Source organism: Acanthisitta chloris, unplaced genomic scaffold (genome assembly GCF_000695815.1).
Source record: "Acanthisitta chloris isolate BGI_N310 unplaced genomic scaffold, ASM69581v1 scaffold43521, whole genome shotgun sequence".
Taxonomy (NCBI): Eukaryota; Metazoa; Chordata; class Aves; order Passeriformes; family Acanthisittidae; genus Acanthisitta; species Acanthisitta chloris.
Window position 1 is genome coordinate 24,168 of NW_008656182.1, and position 15,513 is coordinate 39,680.

Below are 15,513 nucleotides of genomic sequence, written 5' to 3' on the forward strand. Positions count from 1 at the left end.
CACCTAACCCTACTGCACAGCTCACGGTGTGATCGGCACAAACTGCAGACTCGTTTAAACATGACATGATGATACATCTTGACAGTCAGAACGAGGGAAAAGTCTGTAATACAAGTCCTTAATGACTGCAAATTACCTTAGAAATTAGTTGTTTAAATTCTGAAACTGTTTGACTCAAATAAGCTCGGACATTTATTGGAGGAGCAACAGATTCAGCCTTTAGGTCGACTACGTGAACCTTTACCATGACCTCTGTAGGGAAGAGGGAAAAAAACCACAAGTGTAAAAAGAGAAAATTCAACAGACAAAGCAAACACACATACACCTGCCTGATGTGCTAAGGGGTGTCACTGAATACAAACAAACAGTAAGAACCTGAAAAGCAGTCCCATTTCACAACTTCATTTTCAGACCAATTTCAATGCCAGAGGAAAAAAACACTCCACAGTTTGACAAATTTTAGTATACTCCAGAACAATTAGAAGTGAGTTAGCAACACAGCAAACTATGTAGCTCTGAATATTAACTTCATAAAGTTCAGTACAACAAAGATTCTCTTCTTCCACACCTCACATTGAAGCTCTAGGCTCTGCAGGTTCTCTCTCTTGCCATCGTGCAGTATATGACCTCACCTAGCCCTGTCTAGATGAAGTTACATGTCTTACCACCAGGTTTATAGCACTGGAAGATTTGGTCAGGTTTTCTTGTTTCCAGCAGCAGGTCAAACATGTATGTTGATTTGACACCTCCAAGTAAATATCCCATTGTTGCATCCTCATCTCCCTCGTACGATCGCTCCAAGTAGTCGTGAAACTCATCGTATTTGACGAGTCGACAGCAATCCAAAGGCACAGCCTCCTCCAAATCCATGAGCTAAACATGCACACAAAACCCCCAGTCATTTAAGGATGGTGCACTCGTGAGTTCAGCTTTTTTCATTGTAAGCTAGAAATAGATCACTATGTACACCCACAAGTCCTTTCAATTCACACATCTCAGTTTTGGCTTCGGAAAACACGTGCACACTCATCAGATATGATACACACAGACATGCAGTACTGACACATGTTTCCAAAAATCACAAGAGGAGCCTGCAGCAAGATGCAGCCAAGAGGGAATTTTGAGAAGTATGTACATAGTACACCAAGGCAGGTCCTGGAAGTATTTTCAGAGGAACACATTGCCTATCAGTTATACCAAGTGGCCTCTTAGAGGCCTGAGGAAGTCATATCCACTGACTATCTCTCACTCATCTCACAGAGATGTTAACACATTCCAGATGTGGAACTGCCTGGCTCTGCCTCTCCCAGCCAAGAGGGAGCCACGGGGCACGAACCAAAGAGTACAAGCAGATAAGCAAGAACTGATGCCTTCCACTTCTGACTGTGAAAGGTAAAGACCATTGATGCCTTGGTGTTCACACAGGAAGAGTCTCAAAAGAATTCTCTTGTCTAATACAACATTTTCACTGCATACAAATATTTCACCTTACAAAGGCTATGGTGAACCTAACTGCAGCTCTCACTGCCTGGTTTTAAAACACAGACATGTGAACTCACACTGCCTTTAAAAGGGGCAGGTATATCATTCCAGTCACAAATCACCTGATGGCTACTAACAGAAAACTCGGTCACTGACAGCTGACAGGAACATCTTTTGAAAAACCAAACCACCACCACACAAAACCTGCCCAGAACCAATGCCCAAAATCCAATACCCAACAAAAAAATAACCAACAGAGCCAAACCCTCCCAAACACTCCCACAGCATTACAAACTGAAACACTGAAGACACACAACAGCACAAACCCCACATCTAACACAAACTATTCTGTCATGCACAGCATACCTTATAAGCTATTTCCACAGCTTCCTTCAGTGTCCTGTCCTTGTGAACCTCCAGTTTGTTCTCCATCATTATTTGTTTGGTGGGATGCATGCAGAACAACTTAATCTAGGGAATACAAAAGGAAGAAAAATGGTCACAAAGGCATCTGCAGATACCTTTCAGATCAGAGTACATTGAAGCTTACAACCCCATACTCAAACAACCTAGTGTAACACATCTTCAGCTCTGGGCCAGTTTGCTTCCAGCTGCTTACACAGGGAGAAAGCTCAAAGGCTTTGAGGTGTGTTTGTGTATCTGAGTCCCTCTGCATGTCGGGGTGCAACACTTCTAACCAGAACATCCTGTGACCAACAGGCAGTCAGCAAATCCTCCAAAACAAAACACACATCAACCAGGAATGTGAAATTCCTTTTTCCCCAGAGAATCGCATAATCTGCAGTGACAGAACCTCCTCATGAAACAATCACTCGATTCACAGACGGAGCAGCTGACTGCCATGCTTGTAAGTCACTGAGCTCCTATTTTGTTTGTTACTACTGCATCTATGGGTGGAAAAAAGTCTGCCAAATAACTACTTAAAATCAGTTTAAGAAACACCATTTCAAAAAGTAGAGTTGCAATAGGAAAAGACTCAGCAGCAGGAAACACCTAACAGGCAACACCACACACCCCTTGGAATTAATTGTGCTGAAATCAAGAGATGTCAGATGAACCAGTTTGGTTATGGTTTCAATAAGAACTCAAAGACAGGAACTCAGCAAACCCTCTGGTGCACAGGCTTCCAATAGACACACTGCTAATGCAGACACAGCTATCAAGGAGTACTTGCACTGTAGTAAAAACTAGTTTACTGCAGAACCATTTCCTCCTGGCCACGTGCTGCTCTGAGCTCAGCAGGAAAACCTTGCACGCGCTCAATCTCGCGCTGCCTCTTCTCCTGCTCCTCCAGTTCTCTCTCTTTCTGTACCAATTGTTTGATGTGCTCTGGATACTCATGGGCCTCAAGAAACTCTGTCAGTAAAAAGCAAAGCAATAGTTTAAAAAAACACATTTCTTCCATGGTGGCAGCACCTCAGGATTATGGGTACATATCATACATATCTTTCTTGCCTTTTCCCCTTCGCGCTGCCTCTTCTCCTGCTCCTCCAGTTCTCTCTCTTTCTGTACCAATTGTTTGATGTGCTCTGGATACTCATGGGCCTCAAGAAACTCTGTCAGTAAAAAGCAAAGCAATAGTTTAAAAAAACACATTTCTTCCATGGTGGCAGCACCTCAGGATTATGGGTACATATCATACATATCTTTCTTGCCTTTTCCCCTTCCTCTCTCCACTCAGATTTCCCACTACACCATGCCCTGTTCTTTCTCATGGCTCGGACTGAACTGTAGTCAGTCTTTTATTCCCCCTAATTGTACCTCAACATTACAAGAAGATGCTAGGAGCAGATTAGTATTCCAATACCAGTACAGGAAGCTTTGCTGCTGTACAGAAACACACAGACTGATGACTGCACTTGAGCCTGTCTGACAGTAGAAACAGGACAATCCCATTCTAGGAAGCAAATTAGTTGGCAGTAAAAGTCCCAAGATACCTACATCGTGATAAAATAGATATTGCACTTAATACAGATCACTGTACCTTAGGACATTTTGTTTCCTAGAGAAAAACAACATCAAAACATGCAATACTAATCAAATAAAAAAAAAAAAAATCAACTTTTGCAGCGCAGTTGTGTAACTTACTTGCATTTCTTGTTGGATCCTTCAGCCTATAGATCAGCATGTATGCATTTGTGGAGCTGGTGGAGAAAAGAACAGGTAGCTGAGCTTATCAGACAGATGGGAATTTTGGCTTCAGGAACTGCTTTGAGGGTTTATGGGTTTCTTTTTTTCAGTAAGGAGTTATGCAGTAAATCTTTTAGCAATAGACCATCCAAAAAGGATGTTAAAAAATAAACATCACATTATAGCAGTGATCTGAAACAGCAGCCAGGGCAGTTCTGACCATTCTCTGAAGCATCTGCTATTAATCTGAAGCTAATACATTCAGCACGTGCACCTTGGCCATTGGTTTGGCTACACTAAAACACCCAGAGACAAGTAATATTACAGTGCTACCAACCTGGCAAAAGCACTGGAATAATAGCCTCTGCTTCCAGAGGATCCTCCATATGTCTTCTTAATATCTTCCTGAGTTATCTAAAAAAAATAAATTCATGATTATCTGAGACACTTCCACTAAGAGAGCTGCATTTATTCTCACTAGGAAAAATGGCATTACACAATTAACACACAATAACTCTTTAATATTTGGCTTCTTTGCTGACTCCTAAAAAGCTCTTTCAAAGTGATCTGCTTCATTTTGCAACGAATGCAAAAATACTATTTTTAAACTTTTTAAAGTAGGAACTCCTTACAGAAACAACACACAGTTCTTGATTGCAAAATTTCTATGGACACATACAACTCCTGCACGAGCAGGACAGGTCTGATAGCACAGCCCAGGCTGTGACAAACCTACCCACACACTTCTGTAAGCAACAAGTGTCCTCCACAGGCACAGGAAATAAAATGTGAAATCCTGCCTGGTCTGTGCATGTGCAAAGGCTTCACACCAGCAGGAAGGAACACTCCTCTCCCCAGCACACACACACACTGATACACGAATGAACAACCAACCACCCCAGAAACCAGTCAGTGAAACATAGGCACATGGCAGGACATGAGGATGAGAAGATGAAACTAAGCAAATTATTGAAATACCTGCACATAAAAGCAGATTCATTTTATGCAAGTGAAAAACCACAAAACAGAAACGCGTTGCTTCACCTAGGAGTACAAAAGACAACTAAAAAATACTCTTTTTACCTTGCTAACATGCTGATCATTAAAGCTGTACCACTGGTCATCACTGAAGGATTTGATACAGGCATAATAATGGCCACCAGCAGCACTTCCAGAATGAACCATGACAGAGAAGAGCTCATACAGTAAAGAACTCTGTGGAGAGAAGAGAAGGGTGTGATAGGGATCACATCAAGACAAGCTGAACAACACTGGTGCCATCAGCACTGTCACAAATCCAAAACAGAGCACCATGCTGGCCCTGGAAGAAAATAACTCCACCTGGAACAAATTCAACCAAACATTTTCTTAAACATACCTTTTCACTGCCAGCTTTGGAAATCCTTTCTGCTGCACTATTGCTTTCAAGGCAGATTCCTTCATCAACTCCATCATCATTAGAAAAATCATTGCTCATCTGATCACTGTGACAACTGCCTTCGTTTTCAGCTCCACTGTCAGTGCAACTCTCAGTCTGAGGAGACTTCTTAAAAGTAAGACATGCATAAAGTTACAAACATTCTGTTATTCCTTGTTCCATGTGAAATGAAAAAATCCAGTCTGCAAAACAATGAAATTCCTCAAGAATCTAGAGCCCTCTCCAATTCAGCACCAGGGAATCAATCCTTAATGATTTCTAGACTAACTACAGTGTTCAGTTTCAAAGCTGTACATCACCTCTTGTGAGGTGAGGAGATTCAGACACAAGTTTCAGAAAAATGATTTGCAATATGCTTAGAAGCCCTGAGACTTGTGTCTGTACCACTTGAGTACACTTTCTTACAGATGTAAGAAATCTCAAACAGCTTCCTTATGGAGCCAGGAAACACCACAGTGGCTACAGAAGATGCTTCCTTTGCAATATAAAAAAAAAAACCACATGGACAGATATCAAACCTTCAAAGTGCAGCACTGCCATGGCTAAAGAACACTTTATGGAGACGAAAAATGTTGTTTAAATGGGTTTATAAGGTCAAAATGTCATTACTTTTTTTAATGAGAAGCTTCCAGAAAGTGAAATGCTGTTCTCTGAAACAGAAGAGTTTACCTCGTCTTCGACATCGATGAAGACACTCATGTCCAGCTCCTCTGGGAAGGTCATGCGGTCGTTGAGTTTGATCCTGTGCATTGTGGTGTAATCGAAGTCGAATCTCTTCAGCTGCAGCGTCAGCAGATATGGAAAGTGCAGGAACCTCAGGCCCTGAAGGAAACAGACAGCATTAAGCTCCACTGGCAGGTCTGGTGTTGACCCAAAGTCATTTCTACAGATGATCTGGACAGTCTTTACCTTCCTTGCATCACATTTCTTCTTACAGCGCTCACAAAAATACTGATTTGGGCCATCGAGGGTCTCGGGCTGAATGAAGGCATGCAGAGCTTCCTCCTGGCAACACACACACGTTACCCCATTTTTAAAGAATATTCACTACACAGGTATAAATCTCAACTACAAATTCACAATGAGATTGCAAACATATACAAGTACTTCAATTAAATCTACCACCAAAATTTGATTGACACAAATTTTGGTACAGACACAAGAACCAGGGAAACATGACGAGGATCCAATCTTTGTACCCAGCTCAAGGTAAACAGCCCAACCACAGCTACTGTCAACTCTCTCTCATTCAGTATTTGATCAAGCCCAATTGTCTTTTTTTTTAACAAACACAGTATCAAGTTACATTTACTCCTATTATCTTGCACATCACATTTAGTCATGTCTGTAGTCAACCGAGGTGAAAAGAAGCTTATTTTTAACCCTGCTTTGTCCCTGCTCTCCCAGAACTGAGATGGTTCTTCTGCACTCCCAAAAGAGTTTTTCCCAACAGATACCAATCCAGTAAGTGTAGGGGGAGGAACGAGGTGGAGGACACAAACGTTACTCAGTTCCTCAGGGCCCTGCCTGAACCTTCACAGCAAAGTTGGCTCTGCTGTTAGGATGTCTCTTAATACAATTCCTGTTCCAGAGCAGTTCACTGCTTTCTACTGACAGTTCACTCGGCCAAACCCTGACAAAGTTTCTGTGCTGCCCCACCTATCTCCCCACATCCCACTGCTCTGCAGCTCCTTCAGTCAGTGTTCCCTCTGCAGTCACCTTCACACTGGGAACTGCAGCCTCAGTGTTCCAACAGGCCCCACACACACACTTCAAATACAGCACAAAGGATCAAGCTAGAGATTAGTATGACAAAAGCTATTTCAACTTCTTTATAGTTCACAGAAGAACAAAACAGGCTGAAAAATCTCTAGAGATCATCTGATCCTAATCCCCTGCTCCAGTCAGGTCTAACTTAAAGCACACTGCCCAGCCAAGCTCTGAGCACATCCAGTTTTAAACATTCTGATTATGAGGTTTCTATCATTTAGCATACTAAAATGCCATAACAAACAGTTCAAATTATTGTCTGGCTCCTCTTCACACACGTGCATTAAATCTAGCCAGTAGTTTGACAGGGATCATACTGCATTTGTAAACATGCAAATCTGTCAAACCCATTAACAGGAGCATTAGAACCTCTATGGAAAGTTACACAACAAACAGCATCGAGGCAAAACTGCTCTTGGAGAACTCTAGAGACTAACTTCAAACTCTAGAGACTAACTTCCACCTCAGACTTCCAGAGTTTTCCCATGTTCAAAGCATATGCTCAACTGGAAATACAAGACCTTGTTGTTATCAATCCAGCTTAGAAAAAAGTAAAGATCACATCATCCACATTCTGCCTTCAAGAGTTTCAGCCTGGCCAGGGCACTGCAAAGTAAGCTCTCACACAAGTCCAAACTGATTCTTGCCCTGCACTGCTTGTATGCATATGTACATCCTCAGAAGAAAAGCTGACATGCAAAAGATGTTGAAAGTAGCAGCATTTAACAGGACACAGCTGTGCTTGCTACCTCTCCAAAATACCTGTACTACACAGCCATCTCCAGTTTTCTGCTAAGAGTTTCAGCCTTACTGCTGTTCCCTGTTGCATCTACTTTCAGCTGTTCACCTACAAAACTTGAAATTTTGGTTTTTTCAACTGCAAAACACTTCAGCTTATGTCTAATGCTGTTAAATTCAGGCACCTATACAAAAGGCACTAGTACCATACAAAAAATCAGGGTGTGAACTGTTGCTCCTGTTTACCTCCCTGAAATAAGCCATTGATTTTTATGCCTATATTTCTACCAACCTCAAGAAAAGACTGATCCAGGGCTTTTTTACCCCATGCCCTTAACAGTGCAGACAGCACAAGCACCTCCTCAGAAACCAGTTGGATTCACACACTGACAAGGCCTCGGTGCCCCAGTGAGTCTGTAGCTGTGCAGCCTCACTGCATGGATTTGGGGCATGGAGTGGGGAATCAAAAAATACTCCAAATGCAAACCTTAAGACCACACTGAAGAATTTCAGACTTAGTTCACATTAGGAAATAAAACATGACATTCTCCTTCCCAGTTCTCCCATGTTCCCACACATTGAGAAGCAATGCAGAGATCTTTAGAAGCAAATGCAACACGTCAGGTATGTGCAGTGTTTTGGCAGTACACAATGTCAAACAGTGGGATAATTCCCTTGATATGGCATTTTACAGATCAACCTCACTTGAGGCTCATCCATCCATTCTCTCTTATCAGAAAGTAATGGAAAATCACTTACCTCTAACTAGAGTTCTTTGAAGGTAGTATCCTCCTTAGATCCCCTATCTTGGGTTGTGTCGCCTGCTGCAAGTTCCCTCAGGAGCTGACTAGCAAGGTCTAAAAAGTTTTACATTCCCTTCCATAAGCCCTATTAGCGCATGTGTGAAGTTTGGGATCTCTTACTCACACCCTTTTACCTGCACCTGCTAAAGCACCATCCTCTATGGATCAATGGAGGATACTACCTTCAGAGAATTCCATTTAGAAACAGGCGATTTTTCCCTTCTCCAAAAGCAAGTATCCTCCATATCTCCCCACTGCTGCAGCTACAAAGCTAAAAATTACATCTGCCAGAGATAATACAAGTGCAGGGAGGAGAATCAACTGAATGTAATCAGAGTAGGAATTCAAAAAGCTCAAAAATTGAATCATCAGTACAAGTTGCAATCATGTAAGTTTGTGTAACAAAAATCTTAAAACTCTTTTCCTCGGTGTAGTAAACCCAGTAAATGCTGATTTACAGAAATATCAAATACTGCTAAATGTAATCTGATATTTAAGCTCTTATTTGTTCAAGCTTTCTGTGCTTTTGCAAATAGACAAAGTCTTTTTTTTTTAGCATTCCACTATAGACTTCTCCAGTTCCAAGGGAAAAAATTTCAGACACATGTACAATGCATTGTTAAATGCCAATACAACTACACGAACTGAGTCGTTTTTGTTCCTGGAACAGATCATAAAAATCTCATTGCTGAATAAAAATTACAACAAAAAATGTTGGTTTAGGGAATATTGCTAGAGATTGGCTTTAGAAGGTGAAAGGGGAAGCCACCCCCACAAAACACCAATCTGCAGTGAGACAGCTTCAATCAGCTCGATGGGTTTCAAAAATTTTAATGCAATATTTAAAAGAATTCAAAGGTCTCTGCTCACTTGAATCCTTTTTCCGAGATCAGTGCCCTCACTTTCACTGCTTCTCAGGATTGGTATTTACAGCCTGAAGTACTTGGAACCTGCACTGCATTGGAACCAACTCCAACCATTCTTAACAGAATTACTGTTAAGAATTATGGACTATTAGTGCCTTAAAAATATTGTCAGTGTATTAAATACATAAGGCAAAATACTTAATATCTAATAAACAAGCCAATCACAATGTTTGTTTAAAACAACCTTTACTCAAAGCCTTGGTGGATGTGTTCTTACTCTCACACCTCCAGCCACAGTCCAGGCATCCTAAGCTACAAATGTGGAATTGCAGTTGGTAATCACTTCTTTTGGGGGTGTGGAATAAAAATCCAATAAAAGAACTTCCACAGATTTACTAAGCCAGATACAAGCTTGCCAGCATCAGTAGTGCTGGAGCCAAAGTGACCATGAACACTGATGTCTGACAGGATCAAAATCCCTTGTTTAAAGCATCTGTTACTTGAGAACTGAACTTTGCAAAGCACAGCAACAACATGGCAATCAAACTAAGAGTTTTAAGTCAATACTCTGTTCTTTCACTGAGATTTTCAACAATGCTATGGAAATTTAGCAGATGGGCCAATAAAGAACAACCCAAATAAAACTTTGATCTTGTAAAAATATCTCAAGTAAATGCTGAAGATTTTATCAGGAAGAAAATAATTGATTACTGTAGCCCTAAGGCAATAAAGTTGCATTTCCCCTCCCCTTATACATGCACCAGTAGGACTCATCGAAGGGCAAAAGAAAAAAAAAACCAAACCAAAAAGTAAACCAAAAAGCCAAAAAAAAATAAAAATCTTCTAGAACTTGCTAGCTGGTTCACTGCACAAAGACGAACACCCCAAGATGGAGTATCTAGGATGATACTTACCACGTAACAAATTCTACCACTGTGGCATTATGTATTCTATGTGTGTATGGATGCACTATTAGCCAGACAATAGTACACACCACGCTCGCAAAGGCCTGGCTGGAGCCATAGGGCCGGATGACCAGAGGGATATCCAGGTACGTGTCGATCCTCCAGCCTTCATAGCCACACTCCAGGCACCTCACATAGTCCTTCAGTTTGCCTTGGTACAGTTGGTTTATAAGATCAGCCTGAAACGAACACATTCAACAAACCTTTAAAGAAATAAACCATAATATGTTTCTTCTCTTCAGCTTTACAAGAAAATGACTTTAAGGAAGCCTTAACTGCACAGCTACACATCTGAAATAGCACTCCCCAGCAGGACATCCAGCTCCTGACTTGGCTTTCTTCTGCCCAAAACATGTACCAAAGCTCCTCACACCACACTACGTAAGCCTCACGGTGAACCCTGCAGTTGTGTCTTAAGAGTGACTACAAAACCACCACGGGACAGTTTGGTTTCCAACAAGCCTTATCTGATGCTGCAACTCCTTCCCTGTGTCTCCCGAGACAGGTGCAGATAGACAAAGGGGGATGTGCCAATCCCCAGACATGCCCCCAAAGGCTGGTCACTTCATGTGCCACGTGCTGTGGAGATATTCCTGACTAGCTCCTGCATTAGAAGGGAGACCTTGAGCTTCCAGAGCCCACAGCACAGCCTAACAAATACTGACAGCAAGGAATCCATCACAGGAGTTACACAGCCACTTTCTGTGCCACGAGTGACACCTCAGCATCCACAGTCTGGAATATTCCACCTTTAACTGGGGGAGGTAAACACATGCAACACTCTTGAAAGTCATACAGTCTAGTAGCTTAACTATGGCATCAAAGAGAACTGGCAATTACTGCAGGTTTTCAACGACCCACTATTTAAGTTTCAGTGCATGTATTTCCCAATCACCCCTAAAACACCCAACAAACCCCACAGCACTGGACAAAGAACCAAGTTTTTCAGGCTTACCTGCTCCGTTTGCTTCCACTTCTGCTCCAAAGCATCAAACATGACCCTACAGAGCTCCTGCACATCATGTTGCTGCCATGCTGTTAGAAATGGAAATCAATCTCCATTAAAACAAGACATGATATTAGGCCCAATACTAAATGCAGCCCAGGAATACTTCCTAAAAAGCTTCCCATTTGCTGGGCCAGCGCTCCACAAGCAGCTGCCTCTCCAGTTCAGCCAGCAGGCTAACAGCCAACTTGCTCACATGCACAAACAAGAACTGTGTACACAAGAAAGAATATGGAAAATACTACAGAAATGCTAAGGTACAATGCTGTAAAATGAACTGCTTATGACTTATGTCCCACTTTGTGCTAATTCTCCAAAACTCAATTTCCACCTCCTTATCATCATGTACTAATGGAAAAAGCAACAGGTTATGGGGCAAAATTTCACCATGTGCCAAAAAGATAACGTTTGGTTTGAAGTAGACAGTAACACAGGCAATTCCACAAGTGCAGCGTGTGCACCTGACACTTGTGATGCACAACAGAAACAAGTTTCTCATCAAGAGCTACTTCTTTATGAACACTTAACAACTGACAGAATGTGTTTTACTTTGAGAGCCTCAGATGACATTCCTCTAGAAATCACACCCAGCAGAGTATCCACTCAGGCCACCTGGATTCCCCTGAGGCAGTGCAGCTGCTGAGGCAGACCACACAAGCTTAATAGCTGCACCTTACCTTCACTGCTATCCCATCCAAAACTCCGGGTAACATCTGTTGTTTCAATTGCCCTTTTCTTGCTGGTCTGCAGCAAAACAAACAACCTTTGAAGCTGGTAGGGGATACTCCTCTCAGGGTCTTCTTCAGACTCTTCAAACTCCCACCTATTGGCACACAAGGCAGAGGACAATTAAAATGCTTTGAAAACACTACTCAGAGGCACCTAAATCAGCATTTCTTACACTGCAAGGAGTCTGACATATCAGAGGTTAACTGCAGCTCTGCTCTTGGGAGAAGTCAAATGCAATTCCTTCCATTTCTGCAGTAAATGGCAATGCTGTTCTTTACATGTGCAAATCTAGCACAAGCAAATGAAAATTCTCAAGTGCTTCAGTGCAGACATGAACCACACTTAGTACCAAATTTAACTTCAATTTTGATGCTTTCAGGATTCTTTAAAAACTTGTCCATGCCACAACCAATAAAAACTTATGTTTTACTAAAAACCTGAAGCTTTTAAGCAGATATGATTTGGAAGTGTTTCCAGCTTGACTTTCCAGTTTTTCAGTACCCAAGTAAGGAAACTTTGACAGGAGTTCCAAAGGGTCTCCCACCAACAGACACCAGCAGAAACTTCAGAGCAGTTTTTGATTCTATATACTCACTTATACAGTGCATTTCTAAATTCAGGAGTCATGAAAAGTGTCTGCAGAAGGCTGTTCAAGTAGCAAGTCATTGCTTGATTTACTAGCCCCACATAGCCTGAAAATACAAGAAGAATGAGATGGAAATAAGGCAAACAGATGGGAAATTGCTCTCAGAATTAAAACACCTGACAAGAAAACAATACTGTGACTGTTATGCAAGAACTGCATCCTTCTCTTGCCATTTCTGCTATAAAGATTGAGGTAAAATTACAATTGCTCATTTCTGAGAGCAACAGAGAAATAATTTACACAACAGAAATAATCTGCCTGAATGACACAAAGCATAGGATTATGCTCCATGATAATAACCAACATCTAATGCTGAACACCAATGGGGACACAGATAACTGTAAATATTAAACAGAATAAACTAGAATTCCTTAAGAAACAGCTGTGCCCTAGGTTACCTACTGTCTGATGTCAGCCAGAAGTCTCCAATAACAACATAAATATAACTTGTGTCCCCATTGGTGTGTACTATTGTCTCAACTAGAAGTAAAAGCCCTCCAAAGTGCCCCCACAACACTATTCTTCTAAACACTTCACCCTTCATAACTGATTAGAAAAACCTAACTAAACTACTAAAAATCAGTGTCATTTTTGGTAGCTGAAAATGTATTGACTTTTATTAATGTTAACTGCAACTTACAGATTTTCTCCAAAACATGTAAATTGCTAAGCAAGGAGCATATACTGAAGCACAGCATAATGAAGAACCAAAATATGACTATTTATACTCTGCAGCTCTTAGTATCTACAAAAACAACTCCTAGCCACGAGGAGGCAGCTCTCCAGAACACAGACATGTCCTGTGCACAGACTGAGTTCAAACACAGGTATTTATTACCCTATAAAGGTCTTCTCAGTTCTGTTCAGTCACAAAAAGGTACATGGCAGATACACTCTATCTGTCAAACAAAAAACCCTTAAGCAGGTGTGAACTGGTGTGAATGTCATCTCTGTGCCTGCTCACTGAATTTGGTCCACAGGAACACACAGCTCGAGGGATTTGTGCCAGTACAACCCTGACAGCTCAGACAGGGGCACAGGAGCAGGTGGATACTGAAAAGTGGGGCCCTGAGTTTGCAGGGCACTGCACCAAGTAAGAAAAGGATAGAATACAGCTCTTCTGTTTCTGAACATGACAGAAAACATCATAGTGATGTGGTTTTTCAAAAGAAATTGAAATGTATTTAAAAATATCCCGAAGTGCTGCTATTTGAAAGGGTGCTAGAAACACCACAAGTTAGCACAGCCTTCAGGAGACAGAGCACTGTACCTGTCTCTGACTTGCACAGGGCTGAAGAACAGGAGTAACTCTGGCTGACGTAGTCACTGGTACATCCCACAGAGCCTTCCCTTGGCAGAGGGCCTATAAATCTCTCCTGGGCACCATCATCTGTCGTACCTGACTCCTCCTGAGAACACAAACACACACGTTTTATGCAAGCTATGCAGGAGCCCTTTACTGAAGCACCTACAGGCCTTACTTCCCCCCTGTGCCTGAGAAATCAGCCTTGCTAGGCACATCACACAGTGGCTCGTGTAACTTCAGTCCTGCCCTTCCAGTTCCCACCCCTCGAGACACTGAGCTTCCTGTGGCTGGAAGCAAATGCCCCTCGGAACACTGCACAACCACATAGAGTAGTACAATGCATACAACAAGCAAGTCTGCAATTTATCATCTCTTACATCTCAGGTTTTCTGCACTGAAACACAGAATAAGAGTTTTGCAGAATTTAAAAATTTCAAGCCAATATTCTTCCAAAATCACCCTGGAATTCTCATCTTGTGCACAAGTATTTACAGGTGGGGTTTTTCCCCCTTCTTCAGACAGCTGAAGTCCACAACAAAGGCTAACTAGGCCAGCATTACACTGACCAAGAGCTGTGTCATAAATCTTAACATATTACTAGTCTATCTGATCCTTGATCAGAAATATTGCAGCTGTGTTCATCTTTCACCATACCACGCATCTGAGGAACAGGAAATTTCAAAAATTTTTTGTGACAAAGTTACTTCTAGCAACACAGACAACTCATCTCTCTTCTTCCCAGAAGGCAGTCTTGGCAGCAGGTAACTGCTGCTGGTAAAGGACTGAGGATTCTGTCAGTGAGGCCTAACATTGCTTTCCAACACCCAGAGGAAAAGAATTAGCCATATGATTAAACCTGCATTGTTAAGGTTTATCTCTGAACATGTCAAGGATTAATTAATTATATAACCTTAGGAAACCACTTGCAGCAAAGCACAACAAATATTTGACAGGAGTGAATTGAAAGTGACAGTGACTCATTATGCTGACTTGGTACAATTGGTCCTACTCAGGAGAAACCTAGGAGTGTCAAACAGGAGTCAAAGCCTGTTGAGAAGGTTCCCAAAGCCCAATTTTATGCTATTTCCTGAGCTCACAAGAGCAACACAAAGCACATACACCTCTCTCCTCCCAACATGAGCTTACACAGCTGAGTGAAGGTTTTACTTACTGGCATTGTATGAGGCTGTTCACCATCTTTGTCTGTCAAAAGCAGAAAATTTTTCTTCCCTGGCTCAAAACCAGCATCAAGAATAGTTTTGTCACTGTTCTGATCTATTGGAGTCTGCTAAAAGTAAAACAAAAAACACTTTTCCAAACAGATCTGTATGCAACTGGTAGATTCCATCCAAGCACATGGCCTGAAGTAGCTTCTGACACATTAAGATTACATGAGAATAAATAATTATCCAGTACAAACAAAACACACTCATCATGACTACAGAAATAGCGTGGGAACAGTCTAAGAAACAGTGCAGCTTAATCCTCAGGAGTTGGTTATCTGTTCAGGAGCCATCACACTGGCCTACAGGTTTCTTGTGGACACCACAACATTCAGTGTCCTGTGCAGTCTGCAGATGCTTTTTCTTTAAAAAAGGAAAGAATTCCCTTCA

At 41.7% G+C, this 15,513-nt stretch overlaps 1 protein-coding gene across 1 annotated transcript in view; it reads right to left on the reverse strand.

Annotated features, from left to right (window-relative positions):
* USP47 (ubiquitin specific peptidase 47) overlaps positions 1 to 15,188 on the reverse strand; it is a gene marked incomplete at its 5' end in the record, with an annotated part of 24,486 nt that extends 9,298 nt beyond the window's left edge. The window contains 16 exons of the mRNA XM_009084195.1: positions 137 to 252; positions 666 to 873; positions 1,849 to 1,953; positions 2,708 to 2,859; positions 3,592 to 3,647; positions 3,971 to 4,047; positions 4,717 to 4,848; positions 5,012 to 5,179; positions 5,741 to 5,893; positions 5,981 to 6,076; positions 10,243 to 10,392; positions 11,169 to 11,248; positions 11,897 to 12,042; positions 12,544 to 12,640; positions 13,865 to 14,003; positions 15,072 to 15,188. Of these exons, the coding sequence (XP_009082443.1) occupies positions 137 to 252; positions 666 to 873; positions 1,849 to 1,953; positions 2,708 to 2,859; positions 3,592 to 3,647; positions 3,971 to 4,047; positions 4,717 to 4,848; positions 5,012 to 5,179; positions 5,741 to 5,893; positions 5,981 to 6,076; positions 10,243 to 10,392; positions 11,169 to 11,248; positions 11,897 to 12,042; positions 12,544 to 12,640; positions 13,865 to 14,003; positions 15,072 to 15,188 (1,992 nt within the window). The remainder of the gene's footprint in view (positions 1 to 136; positions 253 to 665; positions 874 to 1,848; positions 1,954 to 2,707; positions 2,860 to 3,591; positions 3,648 to 3,970; positions 4,048 to 4,716; positions 4,849 to 5,011; positions 5,180 to 5,740; positions 5,894 to 5,980; positions 6,077 to 10,242; positions 10,393 to 11,168; positions 11,249 to 11,896; positions 12,043 to 12,543; positions 12,641 to 13,864; positions 14,004 to 15,071) is intronic.
* Positions 15,189 to 15,513: the final 325 nt, after the last annotated feature.